The sequence below is a fragment of the Lolium rigidum genome, chromosome 5 (assembly GCF_022539505.1).
Source record: "Lolium rigidum isolate FL_2022 chromosome 5, APGP_CSIRO_Lrig_0.1, whole genome shotgun sequence".
Lineage (NCBI taxonomy): Eukaryota > Viridiplantae > Streptophyta > Magnoliopsida > Poales > Poaceae > Lolium > Lolium rigidum.
In genome coordinates, this window is record NC_061512.1 from 202,517,959 (window position 1) to 202,542,668 (window position 24,710).

At 43.6% G+C, this 24,710-nt stretch overlaps 1 protein-coding gene across 1 annotated transcript; it reads right to left on the bottom strand.

The window, feature by feature from the left end:
* Positions 1-2,802: 2,802 nt before the first annotated feature.
* Positions 2,803-6,990, bottom strand: LOC124654426 (mediator of RNA polymerase II transcription subunit 20a-like). Its single transcript, XM_047193428.1, has 4 exons — positions 6,931-6,990; positions 6,503-6,848; positions 4,151-4,240; positions 2,803-3,260 (listed from the first exon to the last, which is right to left on the bottom strand). The coding sequence occupies exons 1-4, from the start codon at positions 6,945-6,947 to the stop codon at positions 3,036-3,038; spliced, it is 678 nt and encodes a 225-aa protein (XP_047049384.1). The 5' UTR covers positions 6,948-6,990; the 3' UTR covers positions 2,803-3,035.
* Between the last annotated feature and the right edge of the window lie 17,720 nt (positions 6,991-24,710).

Genomic DNA, 24,710 nt, shown 5'->3' on the forward strand with positions numbered 1-24,710 from the left:
CTACTAGTACTATGATTTGTATATAGTGAAGTGATAAAGGGTTCAAGCACAGTAACACCATGGCTCTTGCTGGCAGGACTGAATAGGTTGAGAATGTTTTAAAATCAAATAATGGAGGAGGGGTTTCTATGACAGGGTTTTTGCTAGTATGTACGCTTGTCCGTATATTTCCTTCCATACACCTTTCAAGCGGGGATGGGGAGGTTTTAGGACGAGTATAACGGGTGACTGTCGTGGGTTAACAGGATTCGACCACGCGCAGTCGCACACGAAGGAAAAGAGTCGACTTCTTTGTTGTCTACCCGCACGGCTTAATGTACAAGAAAATAAACACCACATTGAGATGAAAAAATCTACCTATTGTCATCTAAATGAATTTCTTTAAGCACACGAGCTGTTATGTGTTGTTTGTATGGAATGATCTAATTATTTGGATTAAAATTGGTCAGCCATTATCTGTATCACCAGCTGCCCAAAAGTAATTTGAATTTACTTATCTACCAATATAACAATTGACACAATTGGCATGTTTTAAATACAGCGATGGGTTGTCAACACATTAGTTTGGGCAACAGGAATGAATGAGCATTTGGTCGATTCCAGCAATAAGAAAGTGAAACTATATTTGGTTCAATTTGCTGCTATCTACGCGTCTGTGTAGTCACGTTTTCTTTGCATGTCTGTTATTTTTATTTCACGAATTGCGGCACATAAACATAAATTAACACTTGTAGTAGCACGAGTACAATACAGGCATTAGCTCACCTAATGGTCGCGGACTCGCGGGCCATTCGTCGTTGCTGCTGCCGTGCTGCTATAATCCTCCTGGCACTAGGCACTCATCGGCGCTGTCCGCGCCGCAACTGCTTGCTGGAGCGCCGACCAGCCGCCGCCCGCCGGAATCGCCATCCTGGCTCCCGCGCTTACTTTTCCGATTGCCGCCCTCGCCTGCCGGAGCCGGCGCCGCCCGCCCGCCATCTCCCATTCCGCTCCGCGCTGCGCCGCTCGGTTGCTCGAAGGTCGAAGCTAGGGTTGAGCCGGCGTCGCGTCTCGTGCGCCGTCACCGTGGCGTAAGCGGCCTGTGAGGCTGTGACCCACGCTGAAGGGGTGGACTGTGGCGGGAGCGCCACTACAGGCCTGCTTCAGCCCAACATGAAAGATTGCACATTTTCCAGATCTGCTAAACAAAATTATTCTCGGCTTCAATAAAAAAAGATATAAGGCGTGCCAGATAGAAAAAAAAAAGACAAGGCATGCATTTTTTGTGTGTCTAAATCAGACTTTTGTAAATTTAGGCCTAAGTTTTTTTTAAAAATGACAGTCCTAAGTCTCGGGTGACCAAGGACTAAGCTAGGTCTCGGTCGACGCTCCCATAGCATTCTACCTCTCTTCGGACGAGCCTCCGTAACCACCGCAGGTCTAACCACCATCCTTTCCTGCCCGCGGTCGGTGCACTACTGCAACGCTTGCTGCCCTGCCCTGTCCCAAGCTCCTCCTCCGCCGGTTCACCACCGCCCTCGGCCATCCTTAAGTCTGGGGAGAGGCCACAACCTCTTTGCAACTGGCACATCACCCCCAACCCCCAAGTTTTCTTGCTCCCTCCACCACCTCTGCTACCTCCAGCCGCGTCGCTGGTGGCTCCGGGTGGCTGTCCCTCTCCTAATTTGTTCGGTCACGAGGAAGAAAGAATGAGGGAGCATGAATCTTGGGGCATGATCTTGCAGTGGATGACCGAGCTAAACTATGTCTCGCGAGCTAGCAAAAGGGTAAAGAAATATATCAATATTTACAGTGTAAAATTAATATAACTTAAAATTTATATTTCAAGATATATGTAATGAGGTTGGTTGGGGAGGTAATGAATAGAACAATACGATCTGAAAAGTGCCTTGACCTGAGCACCTGTGGTTTGTCCTTTTCTCCTAATCAACGATCACATTTGTGAGTTTTAAAAATATGAAGAAACAAATCCATACATAAGTCAATGATGTAACCTGCCCTATTTTACACATCTTCTGTGGCACAGGTGCCCTAATTTACATCAATAAGAAAATTAAAAACTAACATGTAAAATTAAAACCCACTTTTTGGTGATGTATAATATTTACATGCACATCACCTGTTTTTGGTGGCATATAATACATCACCTGTTAGAGATGTTCTTATGTTTGACCTGATCTAAAATACTCAATTCGTTTATTTATGGTACTCATAGTGGAGTTCATGAGAAGACAAGTCACAACTACTCAGTTGCTCAGATAACCATTACCACTTGATATTCCATACAAGTCAACACCACAAACCTGGTAGAAGAGATAATTTAGGCCTCGTTCGTTTCTCTGGGACTGAATCCAGACTTGGATTCCACCCAGGCATGGATTGGGTTAATCCGAGTCCTCCACCCAAACCCCAACAACCCACGTTAATCCCTTCCCCATAATCCCTTGCATGTCTCGATCCATTCGGTTAATCTCTGCCAAGATTCCTGCGCCTTCGTCGCTCGCTTTTCTTGCATCATGTAAAATTTTCCATACGTCTGGTGGCGATGGAATTTTTCCAAACCTCGCTAGCACAAGATGGTGGGATGGGTTGGGCTAATATTCCCGTCTGGGTGTAACCGAAGGCAAATTATTCGGTGGGCTGGAAAAAATACAACGCCGGGCAGGAAAACCAGAACCAGGCCTCGATCCAGGCCAATCCATGACTCCTAGGGATTAAACGAACTAGGCCTTAAGGGTATATTTTAACCATAAAAATTGATTACACTCCACCACATAAGATTCATGTCCTGCCATATGGTAATGTTATCAGGATCTTGGGAACATGTTAAACATCATGATATTCTAGAACTTCCATCTACAGAACAAGTCAACACCACAAATCTGGTAGAAGAGATAATTTAACCATACAAATTGATTACGCTCCATCACATAAGATGCATGTCCTGCCATTGCCAGGTGCTAATGTTATCAGGATCATGGGAACAGGTTAAACATCATGATATTCTAAAACTTCCATCTACAGAACTTAGCCCCTCACTGCCTCACAGATGCCATAAGCTGTTGCAGGCAGATCGCGTACTGAACTGCGGTGTGCTGGTAAGAATATTGATCTGAAAGACCAAACTCTGAAAAATTAGACTCTACATGGATGAAACGGCCAGGCAGCGACTTCTTTGCAAGTGTTTCCTGCCATATGTCAAAGAAGTCTAGCATGATTGCCCTCGACTTTTCGATGGAAGATAGGGGACAATACTCTACCTGCATCCAAAGCAACCACCACAAAAGTTCAAGTCAGTCCCACAAGCAAAGAAAAGAGCTCAGAGAAAAACAACTATAAACAGGATTTCCTGGTTGCTTCTAAAAATTGTGTCAACCAGGAGAACGTTTGAAAATAAAATTGTAAGTGTAATATAGAAGTATCCACATTATCCATGCCACAGAAAGGCTCGTCTGCTTTGCTGGGTTTGCACGATTTGGTGCAGGGTCCCAGACCTAAAAGGCAAGCATTTTTTTTCCTGGTCAAAATATACTCAACAATTTTGAATATGCCGAAATTTCTTGTTCAAAGAAAAATTGAATATTGCTGATACCAGGAAATTTTATTACCGAGATTCGTTTTCCTGCTAACTTGAGTAACAGTTGACAAATGGAAAGCACTGATGGTTCACAAACGGAACAGTTACAAGCAGGTTAATATAATATATATACTAGAATTCATCTAGTAATTTTTTCTTCTTGCAATTAAGAAATTTGAGAAAATTACACAAAGGTGTAGACTATAACATATATTTACAAGTTAACGTATATGCTGAAATAACAGGATGGTCTTTGAACTATTGCCAGAAGGGATATCAAGAGCCTGAAAATTTTCAAGCTCAGAAGGTGGAATTCCAGGCTGCTTGGACTTGTATAAATATAAATCTAGAAATCAGGAATTAGGTTGAAAATGTAAGTACTCCATATTGAAACTCCCACTGTTCCACTAACAGTAATTACTCAAACCAAAATTATACAATAGTTTAACTGCATTTGGTTTGACTCTCGTCTTTTACTAAGAGAAGTAAGATAAACAAGTAGTCAATCATACGATTAAGGCCAACCAGGTATGGTTAGAAAAGGAAGCGAGAAAAATAAGTTAATAACAGTACCTCCATCATGATTCCTCTCAGTGTTTCAGAATTGTTAGGAACACATTTTGCTATCCTCAAGTAAAAATCACCCAATTGATACTGAAATCCCTATAAATGTGAACAGATATATAATTAATGTGTGAATCAACTGAACTTTCATATGAGACAACGCAACAAGTACAGTGTAATAACATAAGCACAATATAAATAAAATAGAAGACATAACTTATGAGTATGACTAAATATCTAGGATAAAATGATCAGGGGGTCTCAACCTATATTCTGAAAAACAAATCTAGGATAAAATGAAGGGTTAACATAGCACAGAAGATAAATACAAGCAATACCCAAGTAGCTTCACTGTGAGACTCAGTGATCAATTCTATGCCAATTTTCACACATCACTACGTACTCAAGGAGACCCACTTCCTGAAATTACAAAACCAAACTAGAAACTGGTAGAATCGATGTCTTGTCACTATTGTTCGCTAGAAAGATGTATTTTCCAACAGAGTTCAGGACTTCAGGACAATTGATCCAAATAAGTCCATATCTTTTGAGAAGTAATTTATTTCCTTTTGCAGAAAAAGATGCACGAATTCTGCCGATTAATTTTGAAAGAATAGAGTTACATGTGGGTAAACCACCCATTTTTGTTCCTTTTTTCCCTATGACCTAATATTTGAAAGAACTTGGGTAGGTGTCGCTGTTTATTTAATTTTATCCTGGACGGATTCATCACTGTAGCAACATTCCTCGCGGTGGTTGTCCACTTCACAAATCCCCCAAAAGAAGTTGAAGTTATATAACAAGAATTAAGTTCATTTCCAATTTCAAAAAAAGAGGAAACATATCTGTGGCAGCGTTCCTCGTAGTGGTAAGTTCACTTAGCAAGTCTTGCAAAGAACTTCAAATGTATTTAAAGAAAATGTAGCTACATCACGAAAACACAACCGAACTACTTGGACAACTAGTCACATTCATTTGTGAACAACTATATGATCAACGGAAGGGATAAAATATATGATGTTCAAGGGAATCACTACTTATTTTTGTCTTGCCACTTCACATAATGTTAGTTTTGTTCTACGTATCACAAGACCTGATCTTTTATTCCTCTAAGTGCCAAAGTGATAGTGGCAAATGAAGGCCTCCTCGAGGGATCTGTGTTACATGTTTGGTAGATCAGATTAACGAGACCACACTACAATGTGTGTCATTTTCTTGCCCTAGGTTTTCTATCTGCTACTTCCAACGCAGTCTGTACATATGATGCAACAATATAGATCGACAACAACTAAGATCAACAAAGAAGCTGGTTCATTCAAAAAAGGTAAGGTAATGTACCCTAACCTTTCTACCCCGTAGCTCGTGTAACTAAGCTTGCGAGCAGCGAACAAACAAGAGGTGAGAAACATGATGCACATGCCCCTAGCAGATATGTCCTCGATGTGCCTGCCTTTAGACACCAATGCGCTTTTGTGGTATGCAATTAACTAGTATTCCTACAGTACCAAGGCTATCGATTCCAGATGCCTCCTCTTCCTATTCGGTCATCATGTGGCTTGCCACGAAACCTAACCGCTTTACACTCAGCTTCCTTTCGGCCACAATTTGGACATAGTTAGAGGACGAATTTGATCAGGTTTGCTTGCTACATGAAGATAGCTATATAGTGAGGTGGCAACCACTATTATTAAGATCATAATGATGCTGAGATGTACCATATCATAACTAGGGGCACCAACCATTTGTGGGCTAAAGTAATTTTGCAATTATGGAAAGATGTAGGACCTTACCACAGTTTGACCTTGTTAATGTCTCTTGATCTTAGTTGGTATGCCAGTTAATTTCGAAAGAATAGAGTTACATGTGCAAGATCACAAAGGGTAAACCACCCATTTTTGTGACTTTCCCCTTTTCTGACCTAATATTTGAAAGAACTTGGGTAGGTGTCTTTTTTTATTTAATTTTATCATGGACGGATTCATCATTGTAGAGGGCATTCCTCGCGGTGGTTGTCCACTTCACAAATCCCCCAAAAGAAGTTGAGGTTATATAACAAGAAATAAGTTCATTTCCAATTTCAACAAACGAGGAAACATAACTGTGGCAGCTTTCCTCATCGTGGTAAGTTCACTTAGCAGATCTTGCAAAGAGCTTCAAATTCATTTAAAGCAAATGTAGCTTCACTTCCAATTTCAGCAGAAAAACACATCCTCAGCGGTCAGCTTGCTATGGGAATTGGTAAGATCAACAATTTAATCCTACTGGTTCAATTAAATAAACAAAAAAGTGATAACCCCCTAAATCCATTAGTGTGACATCAAGGAAGAAACTGGAAGGGGGGAAGGAAAGAAGCAAGGTGACCTCGAAGTTGAGGGTGACGCGGGCCTTGTAGGACTGGAGCTTCTCCATGACTTGGGGGAAGGCGGCGTCGGTCTGTAGGACGATGCGCTGGTTCCGGAGGATGGAGAAGTAAAGGCCGGGGCGCTCGTGGAGGGCAACGCCGAAGAGCTCGCGGGGCACGTCGGGGGCCTGCTGCTGCTGCTGCGCCCCGCTCGCGGCCGTCTCCCGCGCTATCGGGCGGTAGAAGAAGATGGAGGTCTTCCAGCGGCCGTCCTTGGTGCCGCCGAGGGACTCGGCGCAGCCGCAAGCCTCCGCCAGGATCTGGCTGTTGAGCGTCGCTCCAGGGTTCGGGTGCCAGTGCATCAGCCTGCGCAGCGGGAAGACGAGGTGAGATGGCGGCGGGACGCCGTGGGGGAAGAGGGCAAGGGAGAGGCGAGAGAGTACGGTACCACTTTGCGGGGGGCATGGCGGCGAGTCGGTCGAACGCCGGCGAGGTTGGGGGGAAGGCGGCGGTGCGGGCCGCCGGGCTTGGCAAGATAGTGGAAAGAGATTCTTTCTTTGCGCGATATTTAGGGCGCGTTTGGTAGGCTGCATGCCCGCTCCCATCGGCCCACAGGAACCGATTCTCAAAGCACCCTCGGGTCAGGCCCTGGAGAAACGTCCGGTTCAGCAGTTTCTAGCGAGCCACCCCGTTTCCGCAGAAGTGGAAGAACGCGGCGTCCTCGCAGAGCCACCGCGGGAGATGGCGGGAGCTTGCGCGGGACGGCGAAATCTCGGCGCCATGAATTCGATCACCGCGCTTGAATTTTCGTCACCGTATATAGGGGCCGCTCTCTCACCGGCAAATCTAAATCCCTCATTTCTCCCCATTTCGAGCTCATCCAGCATCCCCGATCTAGCGAGATGGCCGGCTCTACCTCACCCGCACGGTCGGCGAGGGTTGCGGCTGTGGAGACGGCTAGTGGCCACTAAGGATGGTCGTCTTCTATGTGTGCGTCGATGACTAAGGTTGTGGTAAGCTTCTGCAAACCCTAGCCTTAGATCTAGATCTTATGGGTACACAACCGGGGTCTGAACGAATCCATTGTAGGACATTCCTTCGTTGTCGGTGGAGGTTGTGGAGGTTTTCCATGTTCCATCTGACTCTACGACGGGGACGATGGTGCTGCCTGCATCTTCCACTGGGACGATGGTGCTGGCTGCATCTCCGCCAGGGTCCCCTGCTTCCCCTACCTCGGTGCTGCGTGTGGCTCCTTTGACTGTAAGACCGATCTTACCTACCTCGTTGTTCTTTGATGTGGTACTGGTAGTTCATAGATCTGCTAGTGCTTAAGGATTTCCATTTGGTAGTTCATTGATCTGGTAGTGTTTATCATGTAGGCGATCATACCTTTGGGCTCCCCGATCCGTCCGCGGCAAGTGTGAATGCTCGGCCATCTGCGATAGCAAGCAAACCGGCCATGGTTTGGAAACCCGAGCTATCAGAGTTTGTGCTGAACCGGTTGGTTCAGCTCGTCCGTAGCGGCGTCTGCTTCAACATGGGATTCAAGGAGGAGCAGATGAAGAAGGTAGCCGTGGATGTTCTTGCATTCGCCGGGGTACATGTCACCACTCTTCAGCTGTACAACCACATCATAAACTGGAGGACGAAGTGGAGCGTCATCACGAAGATGAAATCCGATCGCATTCGGAGTCGGAGCGAAGCTGGTTGCTGCTTCTACGGCGGTGATGAAGGGGCGGCGGACGAGTACATCCCGGTATGAATCCTCATTGAGCTCTTGCATAGATCTCAAAGTATATACATGTCAATGTCGTGTACGCTTACAGGTGTTCCTTGCCGATTGCAGCGGTACCCGAAGCACCGTCAGTACATCGGCACTCCGATCAGCAACTATGCTCAGATGAAGACGATCTTCACTCCCCGGTTCGTCTGCAAGGCGCAGCTGTTCCAGCTTAACTTGCTGGTCAGGGCTATCGACTTCATTGCAGACAATGAAGCCGAGTATGCCGTCTACCGTAAGCTGCAGCCACCGGAGATGAGGAGCTGGCTTAGGACCTGGCTCCGCAACCAATTTCCTGCTTAGTGTTTTGCTTCCTTCGTCATGATCCGTGATTTTGGGAGGTGATCTTGTATCCCTCTGATGTCTACTCACGCTTCTTTTCCTGTAGACAGTGTTGGGCCTCCAAGAGCAGAGGTTTGTAGAACAACAGCAAGTTTTCCCTTAAGTGGATCACCCAAGGTTTATCGAACTCGGGGAGGAAGAGGTCAAAGATATTCCTCTCAAGCAACCCTGCAATCACGATACAAGAAGTCTCTTGTGTCCCCAACACACCTAATACACTTGTCGGATGTATAGGTGCACTAGTTCGGCGAAGAGATAGTGAAATACAAGTAGTATGGATGTATATGAGTGGTAATAGCAATCTGAATAAAATATGGCAGCGAGTAAACATGCAACAGAACAGTAAATAAGCGGTGTTTGCAGTATTGGAAACAAGGCATAGGGATCATACTTTCACTAGTGGACACTCTCAACATTGATCGCATAATAAATAATAACTTCTCTCATTTGTGCTACATACACTCTTTTGTTGGATGACAAACACCATTCGTTGTGTAGGGCTACAAGATCACCTCAATGCCGGAGTTAACAAGCTCCACAACATTCGATGTTCATATTTAAATAACCTTAGAGCATAATAGATCTATGCAAAATAAACCAAGAACTAACATAGCATACACACTGTCCACATTACACTATGAAAGGAGGAATAGATCACATCAATACTATCATAATGACAATTAACTCCACAACCTACAAGAGGTCATGATCATAGCCTACGACAAGAACCACACGGTGCACACACTAGCACCTTTACACCATGCAGGAGGTATAGACTACTTTAATAACATCACATGAGTAGCACATAAACTAGTAGCGATACAAAGCTCATCATATGGATCTCAATCATGTAAAGCAGCTCATGAGATCATTGTATTGGAGTACAGAGAGAGATTAACCACATAGCTACGGTAGAGCCCTCAGCCCCGGGGGAGAACTACTCCCTCCTCATCATGGGAGACAGCGATGGCGATGAAGATGGCGGCGGTGTCGATGGAGATGGCTCCGGGGGCAATTCCCCGTCCCGGCAGGGTGCCGGAACAGAGACTTCTGTCCCCGAATTGGAGTTTCGCGATGGCGGCGGCGCCCCGATGTTTTCTGGAGTTTCGTCAATCTGTACGGTGTTTTTAGGTCACGAGGGGTTAAGTAGGCGAAGAGGCGGCGCGAGGGGGTGCCAGAGGTGGGCTCACCACCCCTGGGCGCGCCCCCCTGGCCGCGCCGCCAGGTGGTGTGGGGCCCCCCTGGCACCTCTCTGGTCCCCCTTCGGTGTCCTGGTCCGTCTCGGTGAATTACGATGCTTGGTCTTCGTTTCGTCGAATTCCGAGAATATTGCCCGAACTGCCTTTCTGGAACCAAAAACAACAGAAAACAGGAACTGGCACTTCGGCATCTCGTTAATAGGTTAGTTCCGTAAAATGCATCAAAACATCATAAAGTGTGATCAAATCATGTAAGTATTGTCATAAAACAAGCATGAAACATCAGAAATTATGGATACGTTTGAGACGTATCACCGTCCATTAGCTAGGACTTGCTATAACCTGATCCCTGGTTTGTAATGATGAACCTGTTCGAGGTGGTATATACTAACCCCTCGTGACGAACCTGTGATGCATCACGAAGTAGTTGCTTCGTTCGTGATGCATCACCCACTAAGTAGTAGTTGTTGTGTATTACCAGCATGTTTTCTGATGAACTGAATCTCATGTGTGCTGTTATTCAGTACTGGGTAACCTCACCACTCAAAGTGAAGGGGTTACCACAGCACTGAGCTATCTGTAACCAAACAGGCTGTGGGCTGCACGACCTGGGAAGAATAGGCTGGAAACGGGCAACCAAACGATGGGGTCTGGGTTCCTTCTCCGGCGCGCAAAAGGGTTTGCAACGCGCAATGCCCCCATCTCGCTGGCGCATGCATGCACGAAATCGGCCCAGGCAACCAAACGCGCCCTTAATGGATGTGGGTCGGAACTCTTGAAACAGGTCTACTCGGTGGGATCCAAGTAGGACGATATGTAAATTTATCGGCAATTCCTATTTAACGCTCGTTGCGCCCGTTAACGCGTACCCTCTCTGCCTTCTACCGCTTCATGTATTCTAGGCCGGCCCACAACAGCGGTTGGAGAGGAAGAGGACGACGTCCAACCTCGCAGAACACGCTCCCAACCTCACTGGAGACGGGAAGACTCGGTTGGTCGCGGCGCCTCAGCGGAGGCGAGGCCAGGACCTCAGGGAGACGGGGACGACGTGGCTGGTGATACGTCTCCGACGTATCGATAATTTCTTATGTTCCATGCTACATTATTGATGATATCTACATGTTTTATACACATTATATGTCAGATTTACGCATTTTCCGGCACTAACCTATTAACAAGATGCCGAAGAGCCGATTCTTTGTTCTGCTTGTTTTTGGTTTCGGAAATCCTAGTAAGGAAATATTCTCGAATTGGACGAAATCAACGCCCGGGGTCCTATTTTTGCACGAAGCTTCCGGAAGACCGAAGGGGAAAGGAAGTGGGGCCACGAGGCGCCGCCACACTAGGGCGGCGCGGCCCGGCCTTGGCCCGCGCGGCCCTGGTGTGTGGGGCCCTCGTGTGGCCCCCGCGTTGCCCTTCCGCCTACTTAAAGTCTTCGTCGCGAAACCCTCTGTACCGAGAGCCACGATACGGAAAACCTTACTGAGACGCCGCCGCCGCGAATCCCATCTCGGGGGATTCAGGAGATCGCCTCCGGCACCCTGCCGGAGAGGGGAATCATCTCCCGGAGGACTCTTCATCGCCATGATCGCCTCCGGAGTGATGTGTGAGTAGTTCACCCCTGGACTATGAGTCCATAGCAGTAGCTAGATGGTCGTCTTCTCCTTGTGTGCTTCATTGTTGGATCTTGTGAGCTGCCTAATGATACGTCTCCAACGTATCGATAATTTCTTATGTTCCATGCTACATTATTGATGATATCTACATGTTTTATACACATTATATGTCGTATTTACGCATTTTCTGGAACTAACCTATTAACAAGATGCCGAAGAGCCAGTTGCTGTTTTCTGCTGTTTTTGGTTTCGTAAATCCTAGTAAGGAAATATTCTCGAATTGGACGAAATCAACGCCCAGGGTCCTATTTTTGCACGAAGCTTCCAGAAGTCCGAAGAGGAGACGAAGTGGGGCCACGAGGCGCCGCCACATTAGGGCGGCGCGGCCTAGCCTTGGCCCGCGCCGGCCTGGTGTGTGGGGCCCTCGTGTGGCCCCCCGCGTTGCCCTTCCGCCAACTTAAAGCTTCCGTCGCGAAACCCCCAGTACCGAGAGCCACGATACGGAAAACCTTCCAGAGACGCCGCCGCCGCGAATGCCATCTCGGGGGATTCAGGAGATCGCCTCCGGCACCCTGCCGGAGAGGGGAATCATCTCCCGGAGGACTCTTCATCGCCATGATCGCCTCCGAAGTGATGAGTGAGTAGTTCACCCCTGGACTATGGGTCCATAGCAGTAGCTAGATGGTCGTCTTCTCCTAATTGTGCTTCATTGTTGGATCTTGTGAGCTGCCTAACATGATCAAGATCATCTATCTGTAATACTATATGTTGTGTTTGTCGGGATCCGATGGATAGAGAATACTATGTTATGGTGATTATCAATCTATTATTTATGTGTTGTTTATGATCTTGCATGCTCTCCGTTATTAGTAGAGGCTCGGCCAAGTTTTTGCTCTTAACTCCAAGAGGGGGTATTTATGCTCGATAGTGGGTTCATGCCTCCATTGATACCGGGACGGTGACAGAAAGTTCTAAGGTTGTGGATGTGCTGTTGCCACTAGGGATAAAACATTGATGCTATGTCTAAGGATGTAGTTGTTGATTACATTACGCACCATACTTAATGCAATTGTTTGTTGCTTACAACTTAATACTGGAAGGGGTTCGGATGATAACCTGAAGGTGGACTTTTTAGGCATAGATGCATGCTGGATGGCGGTCTATGTACTTTGTCGTAATGCCCTGATTAAATCTCACTATATTTATCATATCATGTATATGCATTGTTATGCCCTTCTCTATTTGTCAATTGCCCGACTGTAATTTGTTCACCCAACATGCTTTAATCTTATGGGAGAGACACTAGTGAACTGTGGACCCCGGTCCTATTCTTTACATCTCATACAATCTACTGCAATTGTTCTTTACTGTTTTCTTCGCAAACAATCATCTTCCACACAATACGGTTAATCCTTTGTTACAGCAAGCCGGTGAGATTGACAACCTCATCTGTTTCGTTGGGGCAAAGTACTTTGGTTGTGTTGTGCGGGTTCCACGTTGGCGCCGGAATCTCCGGTGTTGCGCCGCATCACATTTCGCCACCATCAACCTTCAACGTGCTTCTTGGCTCCTCCTGGTTCGATTAAACCTTGGTTTCTTTACGAGGGAAAAATTGCCACCGTGCGCATCATACCTTCCTCTTGGGGTTCCCAACGGACGTGTACATCTACACGCATCAAGCCTCGTTTTCACGGCGCCGTTGCCGGGGAGATCAAGACACGCTGCAAGGGGAGTCTCCACTTCCCAATCTCTTTACTTTTTTTTTGTCTTGCTTTATTTTATTTACTACTTTGTTTGCTGCACCTAAACAAAACACAAAAAAATTAGTTGCTAGTTTTACTTTATTTACTGTCTTGTTCTTTATATCAAAAACACAAAAAATTAGTTACTTGCATTTAATTTATTTTGTTATCATGTTTGGTCCTATACTTGTTTTTATTTTCACTAGTTAGGCATAATGGAAAACAACAAAAAAATTAGAGATCTTTATGAAATTTATCTTGAATTAGGACATGATGTGTTTGAAGAGAAAATTAAAAAACCCATGGAACTTTGTTTGCAAAATAGTTGTAGCAAGGTTATTAGCATGAACTATTTGAACACCATTATTGCTAAAGCTATGGAAGAATTTAAGCTTGGGGAAGCTGGTTGTGATATTTTTAGTCCCCCAAGCATGGAGGAGAAAATTTACTTTGATGATACTTTACCTCCTATATATGATGCTTGCAATGATGAATATGATATTTTCAGTCCACCTACTATTGAGGAGAAAATTAATTATGATTACAATATGCCTCCTATGTATGATGATTATGGTGATGAGAATAATAATGATAGCTATTTTATTGAATTTGCTCCCACTACAACTAATAAAATTGATTATGCTTATGTGGAGAGTAATAATTTTATGCATGTAGCTCATGACAAGAATGTTGTATGTGATAGTTATATTGTTGAGTTTGTTCATGATGCTACTGAAAGTTATTATGAGAGAGGGAAACATGGTTATATGCATCTTAATAATATTAAGTTTCCCTCTTTATGTTGAGAATCTTGAAATTGCGCTTATGTTGCTTTTCTATGCTTGCCACTTTGTTCTTCATGAATTTATTTGTGTACAAGATTCCTTTTCATAGGAAGTGGGTTAGGCTTAAATGTGATTTGAATTTGCTCCTTGATGCTCTCTTTTGCTTCAACTCTTGTTTCTTGCGAGAGTATCATTAAAATTGCTGAGCCCATCTTAATGGCTATAAAGAAAGAACTTCTTGGGAGATAACCCATGTGTTTATTTTACCACAGTAATTTTTGTTTTGTTGAGTCTTGGAAGTTGTTTACTACTGTAGCAACCTCTCATTATCATGTTTTTGTGCCAAGTAAAGTTTCTATGCTAAAGTTGATGTTATATTTGGGATCGCTGCGCAGAAACAGCATTGCTGTCTGTCACGAATTCTGGAATAAGTCTCTGTAGAAAATTCGAAAAAATCTGTAAAATTACGAGCGTGATCCTCAGATATGTATGCAACTTTCATTAGTTTTGAGTTTTTCCATTTGAGCAAGTCTAGTGCACCTTTCAGGTTCGTCTTTACGGACTGTTCTGTTTTTGACAGATTCTGCCTTTTATTTCGCATTGCCGTATTTGCTATGTTGGATGAATTTCTTTGATCCATCAATGTCCAGTAGCTTTGTGCAATGTCCAGAAGTGTTAATAATGATTGTGTCACCTCTGAATATGTGAATTTTAATTGTGCACTAACCCTCTAATGAGTTTGCTTGAAGTTTGGTGTGAAGAAAGTTTTCAAGGGTCAAGAGAGGAGTATGATATACTATGATCAAGAGGAGTGAAAGCTCTAATCTTGGGGATGCCCCCGTGGTTCACCCCTGTATATTTTAAGAAGACTCAAGCGTCTAAGCTTGGGGATGCCCAAGGCATCCCCTTCTTCATCGACAACATCATCAGGTTCCTCCCCTGGAACTATATTTTTATTCAGTCACATCTTGTGTTCTTTACTTGGAGCGTCGGTTTGTTTTTGTTTTTGTTTTTGTTTGAATAAAATGGATTCTAGCATTCACTTTGTGGGAGAGAGACACGCTCCTCTGTTGCATATGGACAAATATGTCCTTAGGTTTTACTCATAATGTTCAAGGCGAAGGTTGAAACTTCTTCGTTAAATTGTTATATGGTTGGAATTGGGAAATGCTACATGTAGTAATTTTAAAATGTCTTGGATAATGTGATACTTGGCAATTGTTGTGCTCATGTTTAAGCTCTTGCATCATATACTTTGCACTCATTAATGAAGAAATACATAGAGCTTGCTAAAATTTGGTTTGCATATTTGGTCTCTCTAAGGTCTAGATAATTTCTAGTATTGAGTTTTGAACAACAAGGAAGACGGTGTAGAGTCTTATAATGTTTACAATATGTCTTTTATGTGAGTTTTTGCTGCACCGGTTCATCCTTGAGTTTGCTTCAAATAACCTTGCTAGCCTAAACCTTGTATCGAGAGGGAATACTTCTCATGCATCCAAAATCCTTGAGCCAACCACTATGCCATTTGTGTCCACCATACCTACCTACTACATGGTATTTCTCCGCCATTCCAAAGTAAATTGCTTGAGTTCTACCTTTAAAATTCCATCATTCGCCTTTACAATATATAGCTCATGGGACAAAATAGCCTTAAAAACTATCGTAGTATTGAATATGTACTTATGCACTTTATCTCTTATTAAGTTGCTTGTTGTGCGATAACCATGCTTCTGGGGACGCCATCAACTATTCTTTGTTGAATATCATGTGAGTTGCTATGCATGTTCGTCTTGTCTGAAGTAAGAGAGATCTACCACCTTAATGGTTGGAGCATGCATATTGTTAGAGAAGAACATTGGGCCGCTAACTAAAGCCATGAATCATGGTGGAAGTTTCAGTTTTGGACATATATCCTCAATCTCATATGAAAATAATAATTGTTGCCACATGCTTATGCATTAAAGAGGAGTCCATTATCTGTTGTCCATGTTGTCCCGGTATGGATGTCTAAGTTGAGAATAATCAAAAGCGAGAAATCCAAAATGCGAGCTTTCTCCTTAGACCTTTGTACAGGCGGCATGGAGGTACCCCTTTGTGACACTTGGTTGAAACATGTGTATTGCAATGATCCGGTAGTCCAAGCTAAGTAGGACAAGGTGCGGGCACTATTAGTATACTATGCATGAGACTTGCAACTTGTAAGATATAATTTACATAACTCATATGCTTTATTACTACCGTTGACAAAATTGTTTCATTTTTTTTCAAAATAAAAGCTCTAGCACAAATACGGCAATCGATGCTTTCCTCTTTGAAGGACCTTTCTTTTACTTTTATTGTTGAGTCAGTTTACCTATCTCTCTCCACCTCAAGAAGCAAACACTCGTGTGAACTGTGCATTGATTCCTACATACTTGCATATTGCACTTGTTATATTACTCTATGTTGACACTATCCATGAGATATACATGTTATAAGTTGAAAGCAACCGCTGAAACTTAATCTTCCTTTGTGTTGCTTCAATACCTCTACTTTGAATTTATTGCTTTATGAGTTAACTCTTATGCAAGACTTATTGATGCTTGTCTTGAAGTACTATTCATGAAAAGTCTTTGCTTTATGATTCATTTGTTTTCTCATGTCATTACCATTGTTTTGATCACTGCATTCATTACATATGTTTACAATAGTATGATCAAGATTATGATGGCATGTCACTCCAGAAATTATCCTTGTTATCGTTTGCTCGCTCGGGACGAGCGAACTAAGCTTGGGGATGCTGATACGTCTCCAACGTATCGATAATTTCTTATGTTCCATGCTACATTATTGATGATATCTACATGCTTTATACACATTATATGTCGTATTTACGCATTTTCTGGAACTAACCTATTAACAAGATGCCAAAGAGCCAGTTGTTGTTTTCTGCTGTTTTTGGTTTCAGAAATCCTAGTAAGGAAATATTCTCGGAATTGGACGAAATCAACGCCGAGGGTCCTATTTTTGCACGAAGCTTCCAGAAGTCCGAAGAGGAGACGAAGTGGGGCCACGAGGCGCCGCCACATTAGGGCGGCGCGGCCTGGCCTTGGCCCGCGCCGGCCTGGTGTGTGGGGCCCTCGTGTGGCCCCCCACGTTGCCCTTCCGCCTACTTAAAGCTTCCGTCGCGAAACCCCCAGTACCGAGAGCCACGATACGGAAAACCTTCCAGAGACGCCGCCGCCGCGAATCCCATCTCGGGGGATTCAGGAGATCGCCTCCGGCACCCTGCCGGAGAGGGGAATCATCTCCCGGAGGACTCTTCATCGCCATGATCGCCTCCGGAGTGATGAGTGAGTAGTTCACCCTTGGACTATGGGTCCATAGCAGTAGCTAGATGGTCGTCTTCTCCTAATTGTGCTTCATTGTTGGATCTTGTGAGCTGCCTAACATGATCAAGATCATCTATCTGTAATACTATATGTTGTGTTTGTTGGGATCCGATGGATAGAGAATACTATGTTATGGTGATTATCAATCTATTATTTATGTGTTGTTTATGATCTACTGCAATTGTTCTTTACTGTTTTCTTCGCAAACAATCATCTTCCACACAATACGGTTAATCCTTTGTTACAGCAAGCCGGTGAGATTGACAACCTCACTGTTTCGTTGGGGCAAAGTACTTTGGTTGTGTTGTGCAGGTTCCACGTTGGCGCCGGAATCCCTGGTGTTGCGCCGCATCACAATTCGCCACCATCAACCTTAAACGTGCTTCTTGGCTCCTCCTGGTTCGATTAAACCTTGGTTTCTTTCTGAGGGAAAACTTGCCACTGTGCGCATCATACCTTCCTCTTGGGGTTCCCAACGGACGTGTACATCTACGCGCATCACCTAACATGATCAAGATCATCTATCTGTAATACTATATGTTGTGTTTGTCGGGATCCGATGGATAGAGAATACTATGTTATGGTGATTATCAATCTATTATTTATGTGTTGTTTATGATCTTGCATGATCTCCGTTATTAGTAGAGGCTCTGGCCAAGTTTTTGCTCTTAACTCCAAGAGGAAGTATTTATGCTCGATAGTGGGTTCATGCCTCCATTGATATCTGGGACAGTGACAGAAAGTTCTAAGGTTGTGGATGTGTTGTTGCCACTAGGGATAAAACATTGATGCTATGTCTAAGGATGTAGTTGTTGATTACATTACGCACCATACTTAATGCAATTGTCTGTTGCTTGCAACTTAATACTGGAAGGGGTTCGGATGATAACCTCGAAGGTGGACTTTTTAGGCATAGATGCATGTCTGGATGGCGGTCTATGTACTTTGTCGTAATGCCCAATTAAATCTCACTATATTTATCATATCATGTATATGCATTGTTATGCCCTTTTCTATTTGTCAATTGCCCGACTGTAATTTGTTCACCCAACATGCTTTTATCTTATGGGAGAGACACCTCTAGTGAACTCGTGGACCCCGGTCCTATTCTTTACATCGCATACAATCTATCGCAATACTTGCTTTACTTGTTTTCTTCGCAAACAATCATCTTCCACACAATACGGTTAATCCTTTGTTACAGCAAGCCGGTGAGATTGACAACCTCACTCGTTTCGTTGGGGCAAAGTACTTTGGTTGTGTTGTGCAGGTTCCACGTTGGCGCCGGAATCCCCGGTGTTGCGCCGCATCACATTTCGCCACCATCAACCTTCAACGTGCTTCTTGGCTCCTCCTGGTTCGATTAAACCTTGGTTTCTTTCTGAGGGAAAACTTGCCACTGTGCGCATCATACCTTCCTCTTGGGGTTCCCAACGGACATGTACATCTACGCGCATCAAGCCTGTTTTCTGGCGCCGTTGCCGGGGATGAGCATGATATTTTTAGTCCCCCAAGCATTGAGGAGAAAATTTTCTTTGATGATACTTTGCCTCCTATATATGATGATTATAATGATAGTGGTCTTTTGGTGCCGCCTACTATGGAGAGTAAATTTTATTATGATTATACTATGCCTCCTACACTTGATGAGAATAATAATGATAGCTACTTTGTTGAATTTGCTCCCACTACAACTAATAAAATTGATTATGCTTATGTGGAGAGTAATAATTTTATGCATATGGCTCATGACAAGAATGTTTTATGTGATAGTTATATTGTTGAGTTTGTTCATGATGCTACTGAAATTTATTATGAGAGAGGGAAATATGGTTATATGCATCTTAATAATATTAAGTTTCCGCTCTTTATGTTGAGAATCTTGAAATTGCGCTTGTGTTGCCTTCCTATGCTTGCCACTTTGATCTTCATGAACTTGTTTATTTACAAGATTCCTATGCATAGGAAGCATGTTAGAGTTAAATGTGTTTTGAATTTGCCTCTTGATGCTCTCTTTTGCCTCAACTCTTATTTCTTGCGAGTGCATCATTAAAAGTGCTGAGCCCATCTTAATGGCTATAAAGAAAGAACTTCTTGGGAGATAACCCATGTGTTTATTTTACTACAGCAATTTTTGTTTTGTTGAGTCTTGGAAGTTGTTTACTACTGTAGCAACCTCTCCTTATCATGTTTTTGTGCCAAGTAAAGTCTCTATGGTAAAGTTGATGCTAGATTTGGATTGCTGCGCAGAAACAGCATTGCTGTCTGTCACGAATTTGAGCAGAAGTCTCTGTAAAAAAATCAAAAAAATCTGCAAATTTACGTGTGTGATCCTCAGATATGTACGCAACTTTCATTAGTTTTGTGTTTTTCCGTTTGAGCAAGTTAAGTGCCCAGTCCAGATGCATCTTTACGGACTGTTCTGTTTTTGACAGATTCTGCCTTTTATTTCGTATTGCCGCTTTTGCTTTGTTGAACGGGTTTCTTTGTTCCATTAACTTTCAGAAGTTTTGTGCAATGTCCAAAAGTGTTGAGAATGATTGTGTCACCTCTGAACATGTGAATTTTGATTATGCACTAACCCTCTAATGAGTTTGCTTGAAGTTTGGTGTGGCAGAAGTTTTCAAGGGTCAATAGAAGAGGGTGATATACTGTGATCAAGAAGAGTGAAAGGTCTAAGCTTGGGGATGCCCCGGTGGTTCATCCCTGCATATTTTAAGAAGACTCAAGCATCTAAGCTTGGGGATGCCCAAGGCATCCCCTTCTTCATCGACAACTTATCAGGTTTCTTCTAGTGAAACTATATTTTTATTCCGTCACATCTTATGTACTTTACTTGGAGCGTCTGTTTGTTTTTATTTTTGTTTTGTTTGAATAAGTTCATCCTTGTGTGGGAGAGAGACACGCTCCGCTGGTTCATATGAACACATGTGTTCTTAGCTTTTAATGTTCATGGCGAAGGTTGAAACTGCTTCGTTAATTGTTTATGGTTGGAAACAGAAAATGCTACATGTAGTAATTGGCAAAATGTCTTGGATAATGTGATACTTGGCAATTGTTGTGCTCATGTTTAAGCTCTTGCATCATATACTTTGCACCCATTAATGAAGAAATATATAGAGCTTGCTAAAATTTGGTTTGCATAATTGGTCTCTCTCTAAAGTCTAGATAATTTCTAGTATTGAGTTTTGAACAACAAGGAAGACGGTGTAAAGTCTTATAATGTTTACAATATGTCTTTTATGTGAGTTTTTCTGCACCGGTTCATCCTTGTGTTTGTTTCAAGTAACCTTGCTAGCCTAAACCTTGTATCGAGAGGGAATACTTCTCATGCATCCAAAATCCTTGAGCCAACCACTATGCCATTTGTGTCCACCATACCTACCTACTACATGGTATTTCTCCGCCATTCCAAAGTAAATTGCTTGAGTGCTGCCTTTAAAATTTCCACTCTTTACCTTTGCAATATATAGCTCATGGGACAAATAGCTTAAAAACTATTATGGTGATGAATATGTAGTTATGTGTCATAATTCTTATAAGTTGCTTGTTGAGCGGTAACCATGTTTCTGGGGACGCCATCAACTCTTTGTTGAATATCATGTGATTTGCTATGCATGTCCGTCTTGTCTGAAGTAAGAGAGATCTACCACCTTAATGGTTAGAGCATGCATATTGTTAGAGAAGAACATTGGGCCGCTAACTAAAGCCATGAATCATGGTGGAAATTTCAGTTTTGGACATATATCCTCAATCTCATATGAGAACACTAATTGTTGCCACATGCTTATGCATTAAAGAGGAGTCCATTATCTCGTTGTCCATGTTGTCCCGGTATGGATGTCTAAGTTGAGAATAATCAAAAGCGAGAAATCCAAAATGCGAGCTTTCTCCTTAGACCTTTGTACAGAGCGGCATGGAGGTACCCCTTTGTGACACTTGGTTAAAACATGTGTATTGCGATGATCCGATAGTCCAAGCTAATTAGGACAAGGTGCGGGCACTATTAGTATACTATGCATGAGGCTTGCAACTTGTAAGATATAATTTACGTAATACATATGCTTTATTACTACCGTTGACAAAATTGTTTCATGTTTTCAAAATAAAAGCTCTAGCACAAATATAGCAATCGATGCTTTCCTCTTTGAAGGACCATTCTTTTACTTTTATTGTTGAGTCAGCTCACCTATCTCTCTCCACCTCAAGAAGCAAACACTTGTGTGAATCGTGCATTGATTCCTACATACTTGCATATTGCACTTGTTATATTACTTTACATTGACAATATCCATGAGATATACATGTTATAAGTTGAAAGCAACCGCTGAAACTTAATCTTCCTTTGTGTTGCTTCAATACCACTACTTTGAATTATTGCTTTACGAGCTAACTCTTATGCAAGACTTATTGATGCTTGTCTTGAAGTACTATTCATGAAAAGTCTTTGCTTTATGATTCATTTGTTTACTCATGTCATTACCATTGTTTGGATCGCTGCATTCATCTCATATGCTTACAATAGTATGATCAAGATTATGATGGCATGTCACTCCAGAAATTATCCTTGTTATCGTTTACCTGCTCGGGACGAGCAGAACTAAGCTTGGGGATGCTGATACGTCTCCGACGTATCGATGATTTCTTATGTTCCATGCTACATTATTGATGATATCTACATGTTTTATACACATTATATGTCGTATTTACGCATTTTCTGGCACTAACCTATTAACAAGATGCCGAAGAGCCAGCTTGTCGTTTTCTGCCGTTTTGGTTTCAGAAATCCTAGTAAGGAAATATTCTCGAATTGACGAAATCAACGCCCGAGGTCCTATTTTTGCACGAAGCTTCCGTAAGACCGAAGGGGAAAGGAAGTGGGGCCACGAGGCGCCGCCACACTAGGGCGGCGCGGCCCGGCCTTGGCCCGCGCGGCCCCGGTGTGTGGGGCCCTCGTGTGCCTCTCTCGCGTTGCCCTTCCGCCTACTTAAAGTCTTCGTCGCGAAACCCTTCGTACCGAGAGCCACGATACGGAAAACCTTACCGAGACGCCGCCGCGAATCCCATCTCGGGGATTCAGAGATCGCCTCCGCACCTCGCCGGAGAGGGGAATCATCTCCGGAGGACTCTTCATCGCCATGATCGCCTCCGGAGTGATGAGTGAGTAGTTCACCCTGGACTATGGGTCCATAGCAGTAGCTAGATGGTCGTCTTCTCCTTATGTGCTTCATTGTTGGATCTTGTGAGCTGCCTAACATGATCAAGATCATCTATCTGTAATACTATATGTTGTGTTTGTCGGGATCCGATGGATAGAGAATACTATGTTATGGTGATTATCAATCTATTATTTATGTGTTGTTTATGATCTTGCATGCTCTCCGTTATTAGTAGAGGCTCGGCCAGTTTTTGCTCTTAACTCCAAGAGGAAGTATTTATGCTCGATAGTGGGTTCATGCCTCCATTGATATCCGGGACAAGTGACGTAAAGTTCTAAGGTTGTGGATGTGCTGTTGCCACTAGGGATAAAACATTGATGCTATGTCTAAGGATGTAGTTGTTGATTACATTACGCACCATACTTAATGCAATTGTGTGTTGCTTGCAACTTAATACTGGAGGGGTTCGGATGATAACCTGAAGGTGGACTTTTTAGGCATAGATGCATGCTGGATGGCGGTCTATGTACTTTTTCGTAATGCCCAATTAAATCTCACTATATTTATCATATCATGTATATGCATTGTTATGCCCTTTTCTATTTGTCAATTGCCCGACTGTAATTTATTCACCCAACATGCTTTTATCTTATGGGAGAGACACCTCTAGTGAACCGTGGACCCCGGTCCTATTCTTTACATCGCATACAATCTACTGCAATACTTGCTTTACTGTTTTCTTCGCAAACAATCATCTTCCACACAATACGGTTAATCCTTTGTTACAGCAAGCCGGTGAGATTGACAACCTCACTGTTTCGTTGGGGCAAAGTACTTTGGTTGTGTTGTGTGATGCGCGTAAATGTACACGTCCGTTGGGAACCCCAAGAGGAAGGTATGATGCGCACAGTGGCAAGTTTTCCCTCAGAAAGAAACCAAGGTTTAATCGAACCAGGAGGAGCCAAGAAGCACGTTGAAGGTTGATGGTCGCGAAATGTGATGCGGCGCAACACCAGGGATTCCGGCGCCAACGCGGAACCCGCACAACACAACCCATGTACTTTGCCCCAACGAAACAGCTGAGGTTGTCAATCTCACCGGCTTGTCTGTAACAAAGGATTAAACGTATCGAGTGGAAGATGTTTGCAAAGAAAATAGTAAACACAATTGCGTAGATTGTATGCTATGTAAAGAATAGGACCGGGGTCCACAGCTCACTAGAGGTGTCTCTCCCATAAGATAAAAGCATGTTGGGTGAACAAATTACAGTCGGGCAATTGACAAATAGAGAAGGGCATAACAATGCATATACATGATATGATAAATATAGTGAGATTTAATTGGGCATTACGACAAAGTACATAGACCGCCATCCAACCGCATCTATGCCTAAAAAGTCCACCTTCGAGGTTATCATCCGAACCCCATTCAGCATTAAGTTGCTAAGCAACAGACAATTGCATTAAGTATGGTGCGTAATGTAATCAACAACTACATCCTTAGACATAGCATCAATGTTTTATCCCTAGTGGCAACAAGCACATCACAACCTTAGAACCTATCGTCACGATCCCAGGTGTCAATGAAGGCATGAACCCACTATCGAGCATAAATACCCCCTCTTGGAGTTAAGAGCAAAAACTTGGCCAGAGCCTCTACTAATAACGGAGAGCATGCAAGATCATAAACAACACATAAACAATAGATTGATAATCACCATAACATAGTATTCTCTATCCATCGGATCCCGACAAACACAACATATAGTATTACGTATAGATGATCTTGATCATGTTAGGCAGCTCACAAGATCCAACAATGAAGCACAACGAGGAGAAGACGACCATCTAGCTACCGCTATGGACCCATGGTCCAGGGGTGAACTACTCACTCATCACTCCGGAGGCGATCATGGCGATGAAGAGTCCTCCGGGAGATGAATCCCCTCTCCGGCAGGGTGCCGGAGGCGATCTCCTGAATCCCCCGAGATGGGATTCGCGGCGGCGGCGTCTCTGGAAGGTTTTCCGTATCGTGGCTCTCGGTACTGGGGTTTTCGTCACGGAGACTTTAAGTAGGCGGAAGGGCAACGCGGGGGGCCACACGAGGGGCCCAGGGGGCAGGCCGGCGCGGCCAAGGCCTGGGCCGCGCCGCCCTAGCCCCTGGCTGCCTCGTGGCCCCACTTCGTTATCTCTTCGGTCTTCTGGAAGCTTCGTGCAAAAATAGGACCCCGG